The following is a 19,507-nucleotide window of genomic DNA, read 5'->3' as shown; positions in this document are numbered from 1 at the left end:
AGCCAAAATCAATGCAACAGTTTGCACATAGAGATCCCCATAAAGGCCAGTCTAAGCCGAATCGATTTATGCCATAAAAAAGATATGTCATGTTCAATGCAAGAAAGAACTTGACACAAATCAAAATCGACTGTTTTTGCAACTTTTTTTCGGCCTTTTCTTAGTGGAATGTAACCTTTTTCAGTGCAATGGTTTACTTTAGTCTTCAAGTTTATCATATTTCAGGGATTAAGTAGTGAACACCTATTCATGCCCTACCATTATCTCCGAAAGATAACACCCGAATAACAGTTAAAAGTGTAAAACATGCCTTCCTGTCAACTATGATATTTTTTAAATAGTACAGCCCTACATGAAACGGTTATGTAGTATATTGTAACCTTTTATGTTTTGCAGGGAGTTTGGAAAACTTTACATATTTATCACGGAATCTGGTTATTTGTTTCAGTTAAGTGACACATGATGTACGATGGACGATGATCGAATTGTAGAATCCTCACATTGAGTCTAATCCTCTTGAATCACATATCGCGTTTGTAAATACTGTCATAAATTTTACCTCCAGTAAAGTGAAATAAGTCCTTTGAAGTCACAATAGTACTTCTGGTAGGTAGGTTCGATGCATTTCTACATGCTTCATTGCCATTTATGAAGACCGCCGCAGTATTGTGATCAATACTCATGGCTAGATGGGTCCACGTCATCATTTTAACAGCGATGTCAGTTTGACAGATATGTCCACTAAAATAAGTGAAACAGAATTGTTCGAAATGCATTATGCGTGCGTAGAAGTATATTGCATTTCTCAATTCATATGTGTCTGCTAACAAACATAAAAACAAATTTGCTCTTGAATGTAACTAACAGTGCAACACAAAACGTGTATAATTTTAATGTGCAGGTATATGCTACCCCGAAAGCTTTTATTTTGTTATTTATGCCATTATCAACATGTTTCAAATAATTTTAAAGCATCAATTATTTTTCAGCGTTGAAACAATTAACGCATTGAAATAGTTATACAAATGTATTCTTTGAACTTGTAAAACAACCTTCTATACGCGTCATTATTCAGTGGATATATTTCACGAAGCCAACACCGTGTATTGATAAATACATATAGCAATACAATTTCTTTTACATCTCTGTAAGGCGTGTATTAATCTTACCCTTAAACGTGCAACGATAATGTTAGTGCAAAATCAAAAACAAGACTATTGGCACCAGACGAGGTGATCACAGAAAAGTGTTGCGACTGATTTATTCTGAGTAAAAGCCATGTTGATAAGCTAAGCTCACTAGCTGCAGCGTTGGTCTCGACCGTCAAAGCACTTGAAACCTGAACATAATAAGCTGAAAAGAAGTTTTAATAAACTTCAATCATTTTTATGTTAATAACTTCTTGCATGTATACTATTGTATTGCATATGCATTTGGTCACTTGCCTTAAATAAAAGCTTTGCGAATGATGACAATATTCTTTCCCTTATAATGTTTATGGGTTTCATTATTACAAGAGTAGCACCAATTTTTATCTGAAACTTATTATTTGTTGAATCTTGTTTACTATACTTTTATTTGAAGCTGTGATTTCGCGCGTAATAAAACTGTACATTTGCTGTATCTTACCATTGCAAGGAATTCACAACAGCAGCTTTAATAATTTGATGTAATATATAGTTATTTCCGAATAGTATAATTTATATCATTTAAGTAGATGAGTATGTTGTCATTTGTAACATACTGGAACAAAAGGTATTTGTATAAAAATAACTTACATTAACGAATGGAGTTATAATAAAGCGCATGTAAGTATTCATTTAAATTACTTTCGATTACCATTTAACGTAAATATTTGTCAATACTCACCGATACAACGTCGCCCCTTCTGCAATTGTACGTGTCCCAGATGGACATGCCAAGCATGTACTGGACATGGCAGAATCTTGGTAGGAGTCGCTAGGACATTGTGTACATGGCGACAATGCGGTAGAAGAATATTCATCGGGAGGACAATAGGCTGTGTTACAATAAAAATAGATAAAAATCAGTTCAAGTGAACACACTGAACACACACTTTAACGTTAAATGAAAATATATTATGTATTACAATAAACGTATTATTTATTATTCTAATACAATATATAAACATTAATTACAGTGATTTGACGTGAAGTTGTTTATATAAACTAGTTCGTTAAAAGATGTTTTTAGGAGCACTAAAATAATTACAAGGATTTTCTTTTCAAATACCTCTACACTGAGTTATGCTTGTAGACGCATTGGCGGTAGTGTTACTCACTGGCGGACATGTTTTACAGACAACGCTGTTCGGGATATTTTGATAAGTGCCAACGGGGCAGACTTCACATCGGTCTGTCATATTGGACATAAACTGACCGACAGGACAACCAACTAAAATATAAGGCCATACGTTAACATGAAAATTAAGACAATGACTTGTTTAATGACCAGATTAGTTTAATTTCTATTTGTATTACACTAACCACCATGCAATTATGAAAACATATAGATACGTACGACCCATGAAAATCGTATTAAAGTAATTAGAAACACATTTGTGCTACAAATCGACTGACCACACGTATTTTCCTTCGTGCGCGGCACCATTCCAGTTGGACATTGTATTGTTGGCAATCCGACTTTAAAAGAAACATCTTCCACCCGCAGCCCGGGAATATCGAATAAGCCATCCATTGGTGCTCTCCTAATATTTATTGAAATTCCAATTAATGTTTCCTCATATCTTTAAATAGCTTCCTGTTTTGTTTCGTCATTTACAATATTCAGGGGCAATATTATATCAATCTCAACAATATACGCTAAACGTTCCGGTCTAGGGTTAACATGGATATCTCGTTCCCTTTTCGACGAAGTTGGCCCACAAGAGACCCTTACATATTTTGCCTGGCAATCTGGGTTATTAAGGCAGTATTCAAAATATTTAGATGTGTTTAGGGCTTGAACGAAGTTTTCTTTTATTTCTAATAAATTTTCGGCTGACGAATTGCATTTGTCCGTATAATAGTAGAAGTCAGATGGAAGATGCATACTATGCGGATAGACTGTCGCTGGAAAGCAAAATAAGTCATTACACTGGCCAGTAGTAATGCAAACTATCAGACAAAATAAACACATAAATCATTCGTATGCGCGGTAATGGTATTTATGAGTTTAGAAAAAAATGAGTTATAAACATGTACATGTATTATTTAATCTAAATTTAAATAAGTCATGAACTATGAAACGTTGTTGTATATTTTGTCTGACATTATTAATGTGGTCTAATAAGAAATCAGTTATGACAACCTGTCAGTGAAGTATGTAAAACCTCGATACAAGACTGACAACAATTATGTTTTTCAACCTAATTTTAACATTGTTTTTTGTTTAACCATAACACTCTGGGATGTGATCATGCGGCCTCCATTTTCCATTTGATGTACCACACACAAATTGTCCATCGATGCTTGCAGGAACGTCATACCCTTTTTGGCACTGCATGATACACATCTGACCATAGGTCCATTGACTGTATGACATTGCACCGTTTCTGGGTTCTTGAAGTTTTGTGCAATTTGTTTCTGAAATCATTCTGAGCTAAATTTATGTGATTAAGAGCTATGGTATAACGTTACACAGATTATTCCAAGTCGTGAATATTAATCTTTATGTAACTTTAACAATAATTATTTTATAAGTTTGGGTTTTTTAATACAAAACAAGAATTTCCGATCATTACATTGTCTTACCGTAACTTTTCTTGGCCACGTGTTGTGACATCTGGAAGTTTGCAACTTATGGCTGAAATATTGGTATGTAACTTAATCGTATGCAAATAATGTGCATAAGTGTGCAAAACAAACAATGCACAAAGGCAACGTTAGAAGTTTGCACGACATACATGTTTGTCGGTATAAACGAGGTTAAATATAGAGTTTCGCATTGTTTATATTTGAAAGAAATGAGATTACATTGAACTTGTACAATAAACGAACAGCTTCCACCAACGTTAGTTGACGCATCAGTTATCGTATACGTCACTCGCGTTACACCGACATTAAAACGCTGCCCTGGTCGATATCCATGCATTACCAGTAAGGTAACATTCTCGTTGGAATTATCATTTCCCCTTGGTAAGTCCCAGAAAACTGCGGCGGTGTTGTTGCGTGAATCGATTGGGACTTGAATATTGGTTGGACACTCGCCCGTAGTAAAATTCGGCGGTTGCGTGTCTTTAAAAATACAGGATAATTAGCCTTAATATTAATCAAACATCTGAGCAAATAAAATGTATTGCATTCGATGCGCACTTGTATATCTTAATATTTTATGGAAGACATATTATTATAAGATTTTAATAATTACATCGATATGGCAAAATAAATCTATGTTGCTTACCTTTTGGCTTTCGGATAAACCACTCGAATAAACAATAACTAAATGATAACATTACTCTTAATATCTATTTTTTAAATATATCTATTTTTCTGAATGTCGGAAAGTAACACTTACCGACGCAAGTTGATGGTTCGCTGCACTGTCCATTACTGTTGCAACTTATGAGGCCTATTCCGCTTGCAGAATACCCAGGTGAACAAACAAGCTGGCAATAACTCTCAAAGACTGAATTTCCAGCAATGCACCGGACTTCACCATGTTTTACCCTGGGTGTTGGTCCACACTGGACAGCTGTATTGAGAGCAAGGAATAACCTTCAACCAATTTACGGCGTTGAGTATAAATGGTGTTGAAAGGTAACGAGCTATATCAAAAAGAACACAGTTATGAGAGAGAGAGAGAGAGAGAGAGAGAGAGAGAGAGAGTGAGAGAGAGAGAGAGAGAGAGAGAGAGAGAGAGAGAGAGAGAGAGAGAGAGAGAGAGAGAGAGAGAGAGAGAGAGAGAGAGAGAGAGAGAGAGAGAGAGAGAGAGAGAGAGAGAGAGAGAGAGAGAGAGAGAGAGAGAGAGAGAGAGAGAGAGAGAGAGAGAGAGCAGAAATACTAAAGACGGTAGGAAATGAAAAGAAGAAAAGAAATAATGTAATCCATTCATGTTTGAGATATTTATACACGCGTTCTTCGAAAATACCTGTTTTAGTGGTTTGCCGGTCATTGTTATTCGATTCGGTTATTTATAGTATCGGTAATCATTGCGCTTATGTTTAATACATGTTTAAACAATTCATGTTCTAAAAATGTGAATTTATTAATTTAACTAAATATCGTGTCTCATAATTGCGAAAACGACAATGACCGTAGTGGACATTTCGATTAAATAGGCATATCAAAACGAAACAACTATAAAGAAAATACATTTCATCAATTTAAGAAAACCATTAACACGTCGGTAATAAGAGTTGTAGTCAAATTAGGTTAATTTATTTGCAATGTTTTGTTTACTATTCCTTACATGTTTATTTGCTTTCATTATTAATGTGTTATGAAATACAATTTAAATATGACATACGCTACATTAGTGACCAATACAAGTTGGGCAATCTTAAATTGTACTGACCGTCACACATCGATGGTTTTAACACTCGGGCCCCTGTTGCCTTCACAAGTGCATCAATGTTGTATTCTGCCGTCACATATGATGCGCATGTTGTTGACCATTGCTTGATCTCTTCACGAGTTGAGCTTCGGAGGGCGATTTTCGTGTTGGACAACTGATCATCTAAGTAAAAACATCAAGAAATTTATTTATGAATTGTATTAATCAGACGTTTAGCAGTTTAAACATTAAAATTTGCAACAACATAAAATCACCAAGTCAACGAAAATGAGGTATGGTTACACACTATTTATTTCTGTGCATGTGCCTTTAATATTGTGCAGGGAATTACATATATTAAACACTGACGCATGATGTCCGAGGATCGAGTTGTAGAAGACATCACAGTGTTTTATTCTATTGAACCAAATATCGCGTTTTCAAATACTGTCATGAAATTTACCTCCAGCAAAGTGAAAGGAGTCCGTTGAAGTCACAATATTACTTCTGGTAGGTAGGTTCGACGCAATTCTACACGCTTCATTGCCGTTTATGAAGATCGCCACAGTGTTGTGGTAAATAACCTGGGCCAGGTGGGTCCACTTCATGGCTTTAACAGCGATGCCAGTTTGACAGATAGGTAGACTGAAATTAGTGAATGCAACTTTAACGAAACGCATTATACGTCCTTTAAATCATTCACTACATATTTGGCTGCTAGCATTCGCATGTCAACATTGGTTCTGAAAAGGAACTAACAAAGATACAAAACTACTTAATACTATTTTTATTTTTTACTGTGCAGGTATATGCAACCGCAACATCTTTTATTCTGTGATTCGTTACAAAATGTTCAAATAATTTTAGCATCAATTATTTGCATATTTATCACAACAAATAACGAATTGGAATATTGTCATTAATATTTATTCTGTGAGTTTGTAAAACAACTTTCCGTAAGAGTCATTTTTTAGTGGTTATATTACGCGTACCCACAAGCATGTATTGATACAGCGATATAATATATATATATATAAACTTCACATACATTTTTCTTTGCAAGTTTTGTATTAATCTTACCCTAAAACGTACAACGATAACGTCGGTGTGAAAACAAATACAAAGCTATGGGTACCAGACAAGGTGATCACGGAAAAGTGTTGCGACTGATTTATTCTGAGTAAAATCCATGTTGTTACGGTAAGCTCACTAGCTGTAGCGTTTGTCTCGACCGTTAAAGCACTTGAAACTTGAACATCATATTAAGCTGAAAATAAGTTTTAACAAGATTCAATTATTGTTTGTTTATGGTCTTTTGCAAATGTTATTTTTGTATTGTTTATGCATCATTCATACTATTTATGGAGTTTTATTCATACAAGACTAATTTTGATCTCAAACTTATATGTTAAATATGATAAACAATATGTAGCTGTGATTTATGACGAAAATAAATATACTTTTTTAATATTTACTGTTTCATAACAATTGAAGGAATTCACAACAACAGCTTAACACATTAAATATAATTGATCTGTATGTCATAATGTTATAATTTATATCATTTTACTTCGTGTGTATGTTTTCGTTTGTTTTAAAAGGGACATTTACATCTACGCATATATTTAAAAAAAAAAACGCATTACTGATTTCCATAGATTTCAAAATAATGTACCTCTGTGTTTATACAAACGTATACAACAAGATTTCGATGTCGCCCCTTCTGCAGGTGTACGTGTCCCAGATGGACATGCCAAGCATCCCCTGGACATTGCAGAATATTGGTAGGAGTTGCTGGGACATTTGGCACAAGGCGACAATCCGTTAGGAGAATATTCACCGGGAGGACAATAAGCTATGTTGAAAAACGTACATCAGAACATGTCCACCTTTGAACACACAATTTCGTATTTTCGCATGTTTACCTTTACATCAATATATAACAATTAAAGTGCGTTAGTTAAATTAAAAAATAAAGTTAATTTTGCAAAAAGATGTTTTTCTGTAACACTGCGATAATGGCAATCGTTTTCTTTCCTTATACCTTTACGTTGTGTGATGCCAGTCGACGCATTTGAAGTGGTATTACTGGCAGGCGGACAGGTTTTACAGACGACGCTGTTAGGAGTATTTTGATAACTGCCAGTGGGACATGAGGCACTTACATACCTTGCCTGGCAGTCTTGGTTATAACGACAGTATTCACAAAATCTTTATGTGTTTAGGGCCATAACGAAGTTTTCTTGTAGTTCTAACAAATCTTCGGCTGAAGAATTGCATTTGTCCGTGTAGTAGTAAAAGTCAGATGGAAGATGCATATGATGAGGATAGACTGTCGCTGAAATGCAAAATAGCTCATCAAATTAATTTGTCTGATACAATTGAACTGCACCGAACAGAACATATTCCGCATTTACCTGATTTATTTAATTTTGATAATGTTTCGGATCAAAACATGTATGTTAAAGAATGCATTGTATGAGTGTTTGCACTGTCAGGTAAATAACCTAAATACCCAGACAATTCAAACACCGATCTTATACAGAAAGAAATGCTATTCAATACCGGTAAATTATCATTCTTCAGGCCTCAACGGATTTTGCATACATTCGCGTATGAATGAAGTTTAAGTTTCAATGTAATTTTCGTTCAACGGCATATCGTTGACGTTCGCGCCGAACTATGGCGTCATTTCGCTATCGACCAGTTACAAGCAACGTTTTGACTACTCGCGTGAAATATTTACGACTTTTGTAAACCACGCTATCCGAGATTAACCCATTCGAGTTGAGCGTAAACTTGGAAATAATAAAATATTGCAAAGGAACATAGAAACATTTTTGTCTGATATGTTTTATGACGCTTAAAAACACATCGGTCATTACAACATTTAATTGGAGTATGGTTTATTAAATGGAAATCAACGTTATAATGTTTCGACCCTATGGTAACATTTATTGCGATTTACCATTACAGTCAGGAACATGATCGTTTGGCCTCCATTTTCCATCTGATTTCCCACATACGAATTCCCCGTAGATGCTTGCAGGAACGTCATACCCTTTCTGGCACTGCATGATACACATCTGTCCGTAGGTCCATGTACTGCAGGACATTGCACCATTTATGGGTTCTCGAAGTTGTGTGCAATTTGTTTGTGCAGTTTAATCATACTGAACTGATTCTATTGGGCTAAGAGCTATGAAATAACGTTTAACATATTTATCCATGCGATGAAGTTCAACACGTATGTAGCTTTAAAAAGAAAACTATTTAAATTTCGGGCTGGTCATAAACGCACTTAAATGATTGGGTCTTCATAACCATTGCCCAGATTTAAGTTTAAGTCAAATAAAGAAAGATAAATTAAGACATTAAAACAGGAAACTCAACCTTTGCAGATCGGATGCATGTCGTCTTGATTCCACAGCCAGTCAAGGTTATCGTTTCTATCTTTCAAACAGCGGATTTGAGTGGCTCCCTCTAGCAGATATCCGCCTATGCAGGACAGAGAGCACTGTGCACCGTACGTATAGAGGTTGGGACAATCGTACCGTAAATTTTCTTGGCCACGTGTTGTTATATATGGAGGTTTGCAACTTACGTCTGAAATGTTGATATGTAACGTTAACGAATGGAGTAATGAACATAAATGTGCAAAACACTTTTTAAAATATGGCTTAAATCTAAACAATGTTCAATATAGAGTTTCATGCTGTTTATATAATTTGAAAGAATTGAGACTTGTACAAGAAACATACAACTTCCACCGACGCTATTTGCCGTATCAGTTATTGTATACGTCAATCGCGTTACACCAACGTTAAAACGCTGTCCTGGCCTATATCCGTGCATTTCCATTATGGTAACATTCTCGTTGGCATTATCTGTTCCCTTTGGTATGTCCCAGAAAACTGCGGCGGTATTGTTGGGAGAATCGATCGGTACTTCGATATTGGCTGGACACTAGCCAGTGAAAAATGCGGCGGTTGCGTGTCTGAAAATATACAGGACAATAAAGGCCTTTATTATATTTGATAATCATAGCGACCAAACATACTATTAAGATTTAAGACGCACATGTGTACATACATGTTTTATGGTAGATAGATTATAATATTCTAATAATTCATTCGGAATGACAAAAAAGCGCTAACCTCCTGTTTTTCAGATATATTATTCATTCGAATAAACAATAAATCCATTATAACCATGATATGAATGATACAGTTTCTCTACTTTGCTCAATTAAGGAAATTACAACCTACCGACGCACGTTGATGGTTCGCTCCACTGCCCATTACTGTTACAACTCACAAGACTGATTCTGCTCGCAGAATATCCAGGTAAACACACGAGTTAGCAATAACTTCCATAGACCGAATTTCCAGCAATGCACCGGACTTCACCGTGTTCTACTCTTGGTGTTGGTCCACACTGAACAGCTGTATTGAAAAATATCGAATTTATTAAGGAACATCAATATATAAGCAAAACGTTCTTAGTTTCCACTAACATATTTAAAAAAAAATAGATTTATAGGGCAAACATATATTTTTGTTTACGTTTTCATACTCCACGACATAATAAATGCCGATTCCCATTCTGACAACAAGGATGTTAAATTACTTAAATCTTCCAAAACTTATTTAATGATTCCTTATTTAAACATTACTGACGCAAATATGATCAAATGTTGCAAAAATAATCGAAATTCAACAATAAAAACAAAGTTCTGTAAAGTTGCTGTAAACAAATAGATTGTTTAACGCCAAATCGACCACAGTACCACTACGAAGACGGGCGTTTAGCTGCCATGGCTTTCAGATACTTAAAAAGTTATGTTGTACATACGGTCACATCGAGGTTTAACTCCTGACCACGATCCTGATTCCGAGCAAACCAGTGACGCAGATTGCGATGCCAAATAGCCAAATTGTTCACAGGGTACTGTACACACGGAGCCAAGTGTGCCTGCTGAACCACAACTCAAATAGCCATTGATTAATGTGGGTGCGAAACCACATCGAATTACTAAAAAGAAAAACCGAAACTAGTAAAAATAGTAAGTCAAATTATTTTAGTTGAAATGATTTTGTAATTGGCTATATAAATATATAATGTTTCACACATTAATAAAATGCCGTTAGGCTGCGAATCAGTGTGTTCAATCACATCTAAACAGTGATGTACATATGATCAGCTGATTGGAAACCGGTTGTAATTTATTACTGAACTTTCACAGAGGTTCACCAACTGCCTATTATATTATGTTAACTACCGGTACATCACCGTGTGAAGTATCAATGCAGTACTTTCAAAACACTAAACTATTTAAAATCTAACTTTTAGACGAATATTGAACAAAAATGCAATTTTTATATAGATTAGATATTGACTTTTTTATTCAATGATCGTTTCTAAAAGCACTGAACTGTTAATTGCATTATTAATATCAAGCATATTGTATGCAACCATAACCCACATGAAAAACATACACGCACGCACGCATGCATGCACGCACACACGCACGCGCGCGCGCGCACGCACGTTAAAACACACACACAGCCCCATCCACTATTGCAGCGAGGATTTCATTTATATCTACCCCAAACTTCAAAATACAAGCTAGTCTGAACGGCGAGTCCTCCACTATCTGATGCAGAGAAGAAAATCGTGTGTCCACCCTCGGAAAATCATCCACCCGAGCGTACGTAGCTGGGTGAAACCGTTATTCTACAATAAAAACAAGATCTCCAAAATGTATTGTAAAATACGCAGATATCAGATTACCAGAAACGATATTCACAAATACAGAGTCATGCGCTTTATGAAATATACATAATTTGATATCGTTTTACGGCAAAAATCTTCTTTCATCGTTGTCATATATGGCTGGCTCCGTCCACGAGACCTCAGCAGATGTTTCCCCACTTTTTGCAACAATAGGAGAACTTTGTTCTAACACCCTGGGTATGCGTACATAAGGAGGATGGTTAGGTGGTGGGTTATCGTCTCCTCCCCCACCTTGGAAATAATTAAGTTTGTCTATGAACAATACATATTTATAGCATTTAAACATGCTTTATATATGCTATGGCTGGGGATAGTTGTAAACGTTCCATTCTTAATATATTGGTAATTTTACATGTTTCTAATCTAGCCATATATTCCTCAAAATATTGTGCGATTTAATATATAAAATCAAATCTTATTTTCACAAAACACTGGCAATCGATGTTATCTTCGAAAATGAACACAGTTGCCGTCATTCATTGTTTTAACTTAGTGAGCTATTATTGGAAATCGTCATTGTGACTACAAGATTTTTAAAAGCTTTAAAATCATGTGTTTGGCATCTAAAGGCTTAGAAATATTTTTCAATCAAGACGCTTTTATCTAGCTAGGTATGTAGCTTAGTAAGGTCAATGCACTTTGATTTTAATTATTGCTAGACATCCACTTAAAATAAATGAAACAATATCCTTTTTAGTTACTTTTGAAGCAATCTTTTATTTGTTTTATTATAATCGTATTGCAGAGTGTTAATCTCTATTTCCATTAAAAAATACCATTTGCAACTTTTATTTTCGTCACGACCATTGGCTCACAGTCTGACTCTATTACATTAACAAATAAAGGCGCTCCGTCCAAATGAACCTCCGTGGAACAGTTCTTGTTGATTATTACGACGTAGTGCCATTTGCCATCAATAATGCCAAGGTTGATAATGTTCTTTTGCTGCAAATACATTTTTATCGTGATAAATATCTAGATAATTAGCGATAGACAGCAAGACTGCAATTTAAAGACATTTAATAATTGAATGTTGTATCATTTATTGATGAGCGCATACTATCAGGAACGGACAACAAAAGTCCCTGTTTCTGTTATTTGGCTTTTAAATATGCTGCAACATGATTGTCATGTAAAACATGGAACATTCAGACGTTTTGAAATTATGTGTACACCGTTTCAAGCAATTCGGTCATCCTTCAACAGGTATAATTTTTTTGCTTTCCTTTGAACATCAATCAATCGCTTCAAATGAATAGTCATATTAAGCTCTTGTCTTATGCCTTGTATACAATGCTTACGGACAAGAATGTTTCTCCTTATAATGCTTTTGAACTTTCATTATTCCAATTTATTTGATAAACAAAAAAGCAACCATGACTCAAATGTAAATAAATATTGTTTATCTGAAATGTATATGCTATTAAGTACAACCACCTTAATATTGAATCGTCTTCTATACCCAACTGCATATCAGTGTCATTGTTGAGTAAAACAGTCTGAAAAGTATCATTGTTGTAATCGGCCAGGTCAGTTAGACGTATCCACATAGTCATAGTAAATTCTTTCAAGATCACTTCTGGGAAACTTTACGTAGCACTGGATGCATTATTACCATCGAACAACAGATCAAATTCTGAAATGTAACCAAATAAGGTTATGGTCAATGTAGTTCTACGTGGTGTTTATTTCTTTTTATAAATATTTTACAACTATTATTTCATATAATCATTCGTCAATAATGTTTGTAACATAAGATACATATGTCATAACTATATTTGATTTTTACCTGTATAAAAAAGCTTAAAAGCACACATAAAATTGTATCAACTTCTAAGTTCTATAACTCAATAAAATATTATATAGATACATATTACTTTTAGAATTCATTTAAGAAGCTTAATTTGACATAAATTTACGAGAGCAAGCTTCAATGCTTCTGGATCCAAAAGTCTGAGTTGTCATACCAGCCGAACATCGTGTGCAGTCGATCTGTCCAGGCTCAGACTGATAGAATCCAACATAACAAGGCGTACAAGGCAAGGTGGTAAGCCGTCTGAGTAAAACATGCCGACAGGACATGCGTCTATAGAAAATCAAAGCAGTCAAACAAAACTATCAAACCGCTTGTGCAAGAGTGTCGTCCCTTGCTATTCCTTAAGCTGCAACTTAGCTGTTAAATTATATATCTTGACGTAAATCCGATGGCCTACTTTAGAATAAACAAATTTTGCTTACTTATTATCAGTATTGCACATACAGAATCTTCGTGTAAATTTAAATCCTATTACATTTACAAAGAAATCTACAAAACAATCACGTTACGCATGATGGGTTATCTTTCACGTATAAAAATGCAAATGCCTTTGCATTGTGAACTGTCTTGAGTCCCACTATGTTCAGTTGTTTTGCCTTCAGGAAAACGTTTGCAATAAGACTGACGAGGATGATCCTGATAAAAACCCTTTTGGCACAACTGGCATTCTGAATTTTCATTAAGCTTAATTTCGTTGATATATGTTCCCGCCGGACATGCAACTAAAAAAGACATTTGAAGTGCACACTCAGCAAGTAATTTACTCTATTGTAGCTTAACGAATTATTAATATTATTGGTGAGTCACCTGATTCAAGTTGTAATGACTGATACAATTTTTTTATCATATATTGAGTTACTGATTATATCAATTTGCAGTGGGAATAACAATATAAAAAAAATTTGCTTTAGTTCCACAATTTACAATCTGATAGATATATAGATGGTGCGTTCCAAAAGAAAAAAAAATAATGCGATTATCAAACAACAAAAAACAAAACATTTATGAGGCTAAAATACGTTACCACATCCAAGCCCATCTTCCGAAACTACTGTTCCGATATCGCAATGGGTTTTAATGCCATCACCATCTATATTTATGGCATGCACCAAAATGTTTCCGAAAATTCTTTCAGCGTCGTTAGATACAAAGCGTTGAACATTCGATAATTTTGTCTGATATTGAAGACGGGCATCTTGGATATTGTCTGTTATTGTCGGTAGGTACAACTTTATTTTTACTGAAACGTGTGTTTTGTTTACATTCAACGGTATGCTATCTGCAGATCTCTTCCGACGGCCAACCTCTCCACAAGATATCTTTGAAACAACGTACAATTTACAATTTAATTTATTTTAATGGTTCACACTATAAAGATGACAACAACATTGTTTATTACGCTACTTTTCATACGTTAAGTAGATGTAAAACGATTTCATTTACAATTAACACCACTAGTTAAAGAAAGGGGCGTCCAAAGGGGCGTCAAATCCTCGCATGACGCGTTTATCCGGTAGAGAACGACAAAACTTGCTCACGATGCACAGATGGTCGATCTGGTTCTCCAATTACCGGTCTGGTGACACCCAAGTTGCTTTGTGTATCCTTTTTGTGATTTAAAACACTTATTTCGAGTTCCATATTATTTTTGGTGCACAGGTAGGTGAATCTCTTTTAAGCATTTCAAAATATAAATATGCTTTATCCCATTCCATGACATGAACGTCTTCCTTTCATCCCATGTGAGCCCACATGTGTTAACAAGTTGTAAAACATGATAATTTGCTTCTGTAAAACTAATGATTTTCGACCAGTCTACATGGCCTCTACCAGAAATGGATTTTGCTTTGTTTGTCAACAGGACTGATCAACGGTTTGAATAATAACATAATGCTTTTAAAATACATCAAAGAGATCAGATTGTTTTCATAAACAAGAAAATACATGGTGCGCATGTATTATCCTCTGTGCAAATGTATCGGGATAGCCTTAAGTCGCCGCATGTTCTGTCCTTCTGATCGGAAATATTCTTTGCAACTACAAGTAGGAATTTAACGAACCTGTACGGAAAAGCTTCATTTCCAAAAAACGAGACATGACATTTAATAGTAAGTTTCGTTTCATTGATTCGTCTGATAGATAAAGGACTGATGATTTTTTGCAATTAATCTATCATGCCGAATTCTTGATGTTTTGTGGAGATGAGGTGGGAGTGGGGGAGGGCCATTTTTTTTTTAAACAATTTTCCAGTTTGGTCTTAATTTTGGTCTTCATAAAGAGATAATCTGGATAATAAACATGGTAATGTAAATGTTTTCTTGATTAAATATTCCCAAAGTGTGCTTAATACAAACACATTATCCGACAGGTAATTTTCGACACACTATCTTTTATATAAGATATAAAAAGCTCAATAATAAACCGACACGTAATCGGTGCAATAGCTTTTGATCATAATAGGTAAACACACTAGGTCATTTACTTGGCATGATAAAAAAACCATATTTGGGTCAACTGACATGTTTCTTTATGCAATTGTAATTGATAATTTTGTATTAAATTTCAAATAAAGTTATCTTTGTCATCAAACGTTATTTCTGCAGAATGCAGAACATGTACTTGACCATTCGCCTCAATATTGGTTACTACACTGTAATTGCATTCAGTTTTAAATGTAACAGCAAGTAATAATTTTGTATCAATTACTTTGAGGTGTGTTATTTGTCTTAATGGGCGGGGTGGGGGTTCAGGTCAGATACAATGTCTGAACTCAGTCAGCCTATAAACGCTCTTTTTTAATAGATTCAGATGTAATACAAAAGGATTGGACATGCTACTTAAACATTTTCCATGATAGACAGTAAGCTTACAATACTAGAAATATTAAGAACACTTGTTTCCACTAAGCTTTTTAATGTATAACATATTATAATCGAACCAAACCCTTATCATCTGCTTTAAGATGTAAACATTTCTTAAAACAAAGGTCGCACATCTAACAGCAACGTACTCAGACGTACATCTGAATCTGCAAATGTCGCACTCGCTGCCTAATCATGTTAACATATGGCAGAATGTCCAATGTCTAGATTTAAGCATTAACGAATTAGAGACTGCAATGACTTGTGCCGTCTGTTTTTCTCTTAAATGCAATGGCTATCAGATTATTTAAATAACAATCATAATCTTTATCAAAATGAATATATTTCCATGACTCGTTAGCGTAATCAAACAATAATGTGCTCGAAATATTGTTGTGGTGACATGTTCGAAAACAATTTCATTACAAACCTAAAGAACATCATTGCAGGATCCCAGCATTATGTCGGTTATCTTGGTAGTACACTACATGTGTTTTCTTGTCATGCAGCGCCTTACGTGAACTTTTGTTTGCACTATAAACTTCGTCCTTCACAGAGAGTAACCTTTATCAGTGCGCTTTAAATTTAACAAGGCTTTAAATTTAAAAAGGCTTTTGATGTCAATGCAATCGAGGTGTTCTACGTTGTTTAAGAATGATTTGCGCACACAGTTAGACCTTGTCAGCAATTACGCAGTATATGATATCGTCGAAGTACAAGGTCGGCAGGTTAAGATAAGTTATCATTTAGAATACCTCTAATTAAAAAAATAGATTACGTCAGTGCTATACATATCAGACCTGGAGGCATGCACGTATATTCTTGTTATCGACTGTTATAATGCTTGAAAAACTAAAATATGTTTAAAGAGATTTGCTGGTATTGGTTGTTTTGTATGATAATTATTTGCTGCCAATTGACTCAAATGATCTCGAATGTTCATTGAAGCCGATCCTTGCTATTGCAAAATACATAATTATAATTAAACGTTATAAACCTATTTATCTGTTACATACGCATTTAATTAAATTCAATATTATATTAATATGGTGAGTAAATATGCATTATTTCGCTTGCATTTAAATAATAATAATGTTCTACATAAAAAGTCTAGCGTATGATACCGACTGAGGTAATGCAAATTAATATTAATATTTGTCTAAGGATATTAAATGGATATTTTCAAATACATCACTTTTAAACGTTTGGATGGAATATATGTATTGAATAGGTTTAGATAAAACACAATTTTCAATCATTCATGTTTTTAACGCGGTGTTCTAAATTCCGCTTTTTTTATGCAAGTCCGAAACACGGAAAAATTAGTATTTAAATAGTAATGCTTTAACCACTAATCATATAATAATCAATTGAATATATAATTCGAACTTTAAAAAAATAAAAGTATGCTTACTGCAAAATCATTATATTATGTATTTAATTACAAATGTATAATACTATTTAGTCAGACAGAGTGTGTTCAACTCAATACAATTTACCATACAGATGCTCTCGACGTAAACATCAAGATAAACAAATACACCAAATGTGATATTGTCACGTGCACGAAATGGTGACATTATTCTTCGTGCATTCATTCTCATTTTTTAAGCAAAGTGAATTAAATTGCGAATGCTTAAGGTCTGTAATGTACTGCAGTCGTACATCGTCATTCGAAAGGCTGCACTCTCTGAATGTTGGCATCTTCTTCGTCACAAAGGTTCCTATGATATAAATAGAGAATACTAGGTTAGCGTTGAATACAGAGAAGTTTATGTTGCGAGGCTTAGAACGCCGGAAGCGCGAGCCTTGGCGAGCGCTTTCGGTGTTCGAGCCGAGCAACATAAACTTCTCTGTATTCAACGCTAATCCTAGTTTTCTATTTATCCCATTTGATTTTTTCAACGTGACATTTAACATAAATAGATCTAAAAACCTTAACAATAATTTTAATTCAGTCATAAAAGCGCTTAAAATCTAACAAATGTAACCATGCGTAGTGATATACATGTATTTGTTCTGGTACGCAAAATAGTCTTTAAAAAATTCACACACAAACTGTAAAACAAGTAAAAATATCACCATATGCCTACATTCAATTTTACGCAGTGTGCGAATTTTAACACATTACGACCGCGAAAAGAAGATTTTACTTTACTATAATTCATTTTATTTTCGAAAGAAAATGATCAAAATCCAATATGGCGGCGATTGCTCCTGACAAAATGCTGTCGATGTCAACATACATGTACACCATCGACGACCTAGTTCTGGCTACCATAACTTTAAATGTCGCTTTTTATGATTTTTGACTGGCGCGACTTTGTACAGGTGTGTCAATACTAAATAAACTGTACGCTGAAGTTTCTTTAGCTATCGAAGACCTTGACAATTTTGACGAGTAAACAGACAATTGCAGCGACTGACACTTTATTTGACAAAATATACAGGGAAATACGTTTTCCGACTTCGGACGACGAATTTAAGGACGCGCAGAACGTGTTTTTTTATATAATATTATGGGTGTGCCGTGTGTGATCTGATGCATCAATGGCGTCCATGTTAAAATCATTTCCCCGAGAACAGGGAACGACAAAAGTACAAACAAAAATCAAAACACGTAAGAACTAGTATCTTACCTTTAATTATCCTTTAAAATCCATCTAATAATCCATTTAACTCAATAATTGACGATTTTGCATCTAGGGTCTTTAATAATTATTTTAGCATAGTTAAATAAAGACCCTTATGCCATTCTATCACTTTATTCAAATGAGTTTATGAACGCGATAAACTTTCTCATTCGTCACACGCTACGTCATGTACTCTACATTACTGCTGTTCAAATGAACCGGAGCAGTTTATCTAATAATAGCCGTTGGTAAACTCGGTTGCATTTGCAGATTTCTGCATACAAACATAATTATGTTTAAACTTGCACAATGTTTTATTTATCTATGGTAGATGCCCTTATTGTACGAGAAAATAATTTAATATATAAATACACAAAGAATGGAAAACATTCCAGTACACGACAGATAAATGAGTAGAAAATACCCGTGTACAAAATGGGACGATCCCAATTCCAGTGTGGTGCTATTTTTACCATCTGATACTTTACACAGCTCTATGCTTAACGTGAATTAAATAGGAAAGCAAACATAGCAGATTATTCATGAACTGTGCGATATGTGTATGGCTTGTTGTACATTTTTAATATTTAAGTTAAATGTCAAAAGTATATGCTTTGGTTATAAACAATGCATATTACACGAAATAAGGAAAATGTGATCAATTGACAATTCAGATGTCGACATACAGTACATGTAGAAAACATGTGAAATAAGTCGCGTTTATAATAAATCGTCAAAAAAATGGGGAAAATGAAGCAATAAGTTTGTCATTTTATGACGCCATCAATCAGCTGATTCATTATACGGATGGCGAAAAATTATGTCATATGACTAGATTTAAAGGTTGAAAGTTATAATTTTGAAGCTTAAGTTTTGTCGACTTTGTT

General features: G+C 34.6%; 1 protein-coding gene and 2 long non-coding RNA genes across 4 annotated transcripts in view; all 3 read right to left on the bottom strand.

Annotated features, from left to right (window-relative positions):
• LOC127840626 (sushi, von Willebrand factor type A, EGF and pentraxin domain-containing protein 1-like) overlaps positions 1-19,507 on the bottom strand; it is a 49,272-nt gene that overhangs the window by 12,329 nt on the left and 17,436 nt on the right. Inside the window, exons 26-27 of the mRNA XM_052369038.1 lie at positions 8,483-8,619; positions 5,536-5,697 (exon numbers count right to left, since the gene is read on the bottom strand). Coding sequence (XP_052224998.1) covers positions 5,536-5,697; positions 8,483-8,619 — 299 coding nt within the window. The remainder of the gene's footprint in view (positions 1-5,535; positions 5,698-8,482; positions 8,620-19,507) is intronic.
• Positions 1,883-9,290, bottom strand: LOC127841345 (uncharacterized). Of its 2 annotated transcripts, XR_008030930.1 has the most exons (6): positions 9,276-9,290; positions 8,908-9,120; positions 3,417-3,605; positions 2,601-3,092; positions 2,254-2,415; positions 1,883-2,020 (listed from the first exon to the last, which is right to left on the bottom strand). It is a non-coding gene; the product is annotated as an uncharacterized LOC127841345 (long non-coding RNA). The 2 variants fall into 2 exon arrangements; XR_008030929.1 differs by lacking the exons at positions 8,908-9,120; positions 9,276-9,290 and having other exon boundaries at positions 3,417-3,738.
• On the bottom strand, positions 6,631-7,846 carry LOC127841349 (uncharacterized). Its single transcript, XR_008030935.1, has 3 exons — positions 7,559-7,846; positions 7,190-7,369; positions 6,631-6,781 (listed from the first exon to the last, which is right to left on the bottom strand). It is a non-coding gene; the product is annotated as an uncharacterized LOC127841349 (long non-coding RNA).

The sequence above is a fragment of the Dreissena polymorpha genome, chromosome 8 (assembly GCF_020536995.1).
Source record: "Dreissena polymorpha isolate Duluth1 chromosome 8, UMN_Dpol_1.0, whole genome shotgun sequence".
NCBI classification, from domain to species: domain Eukaryota; kingdom Metazoa; phylum Mollusca; class Bivalvia; order Myida; family Dreissenidae; genus Dreissena; species Dreissena polymorpha.
The sequence above is the reverse complement of the archived record's forward strand: the minus strand, read 5'-3'. Positions and strand labels throughout refer to the sequence as shown.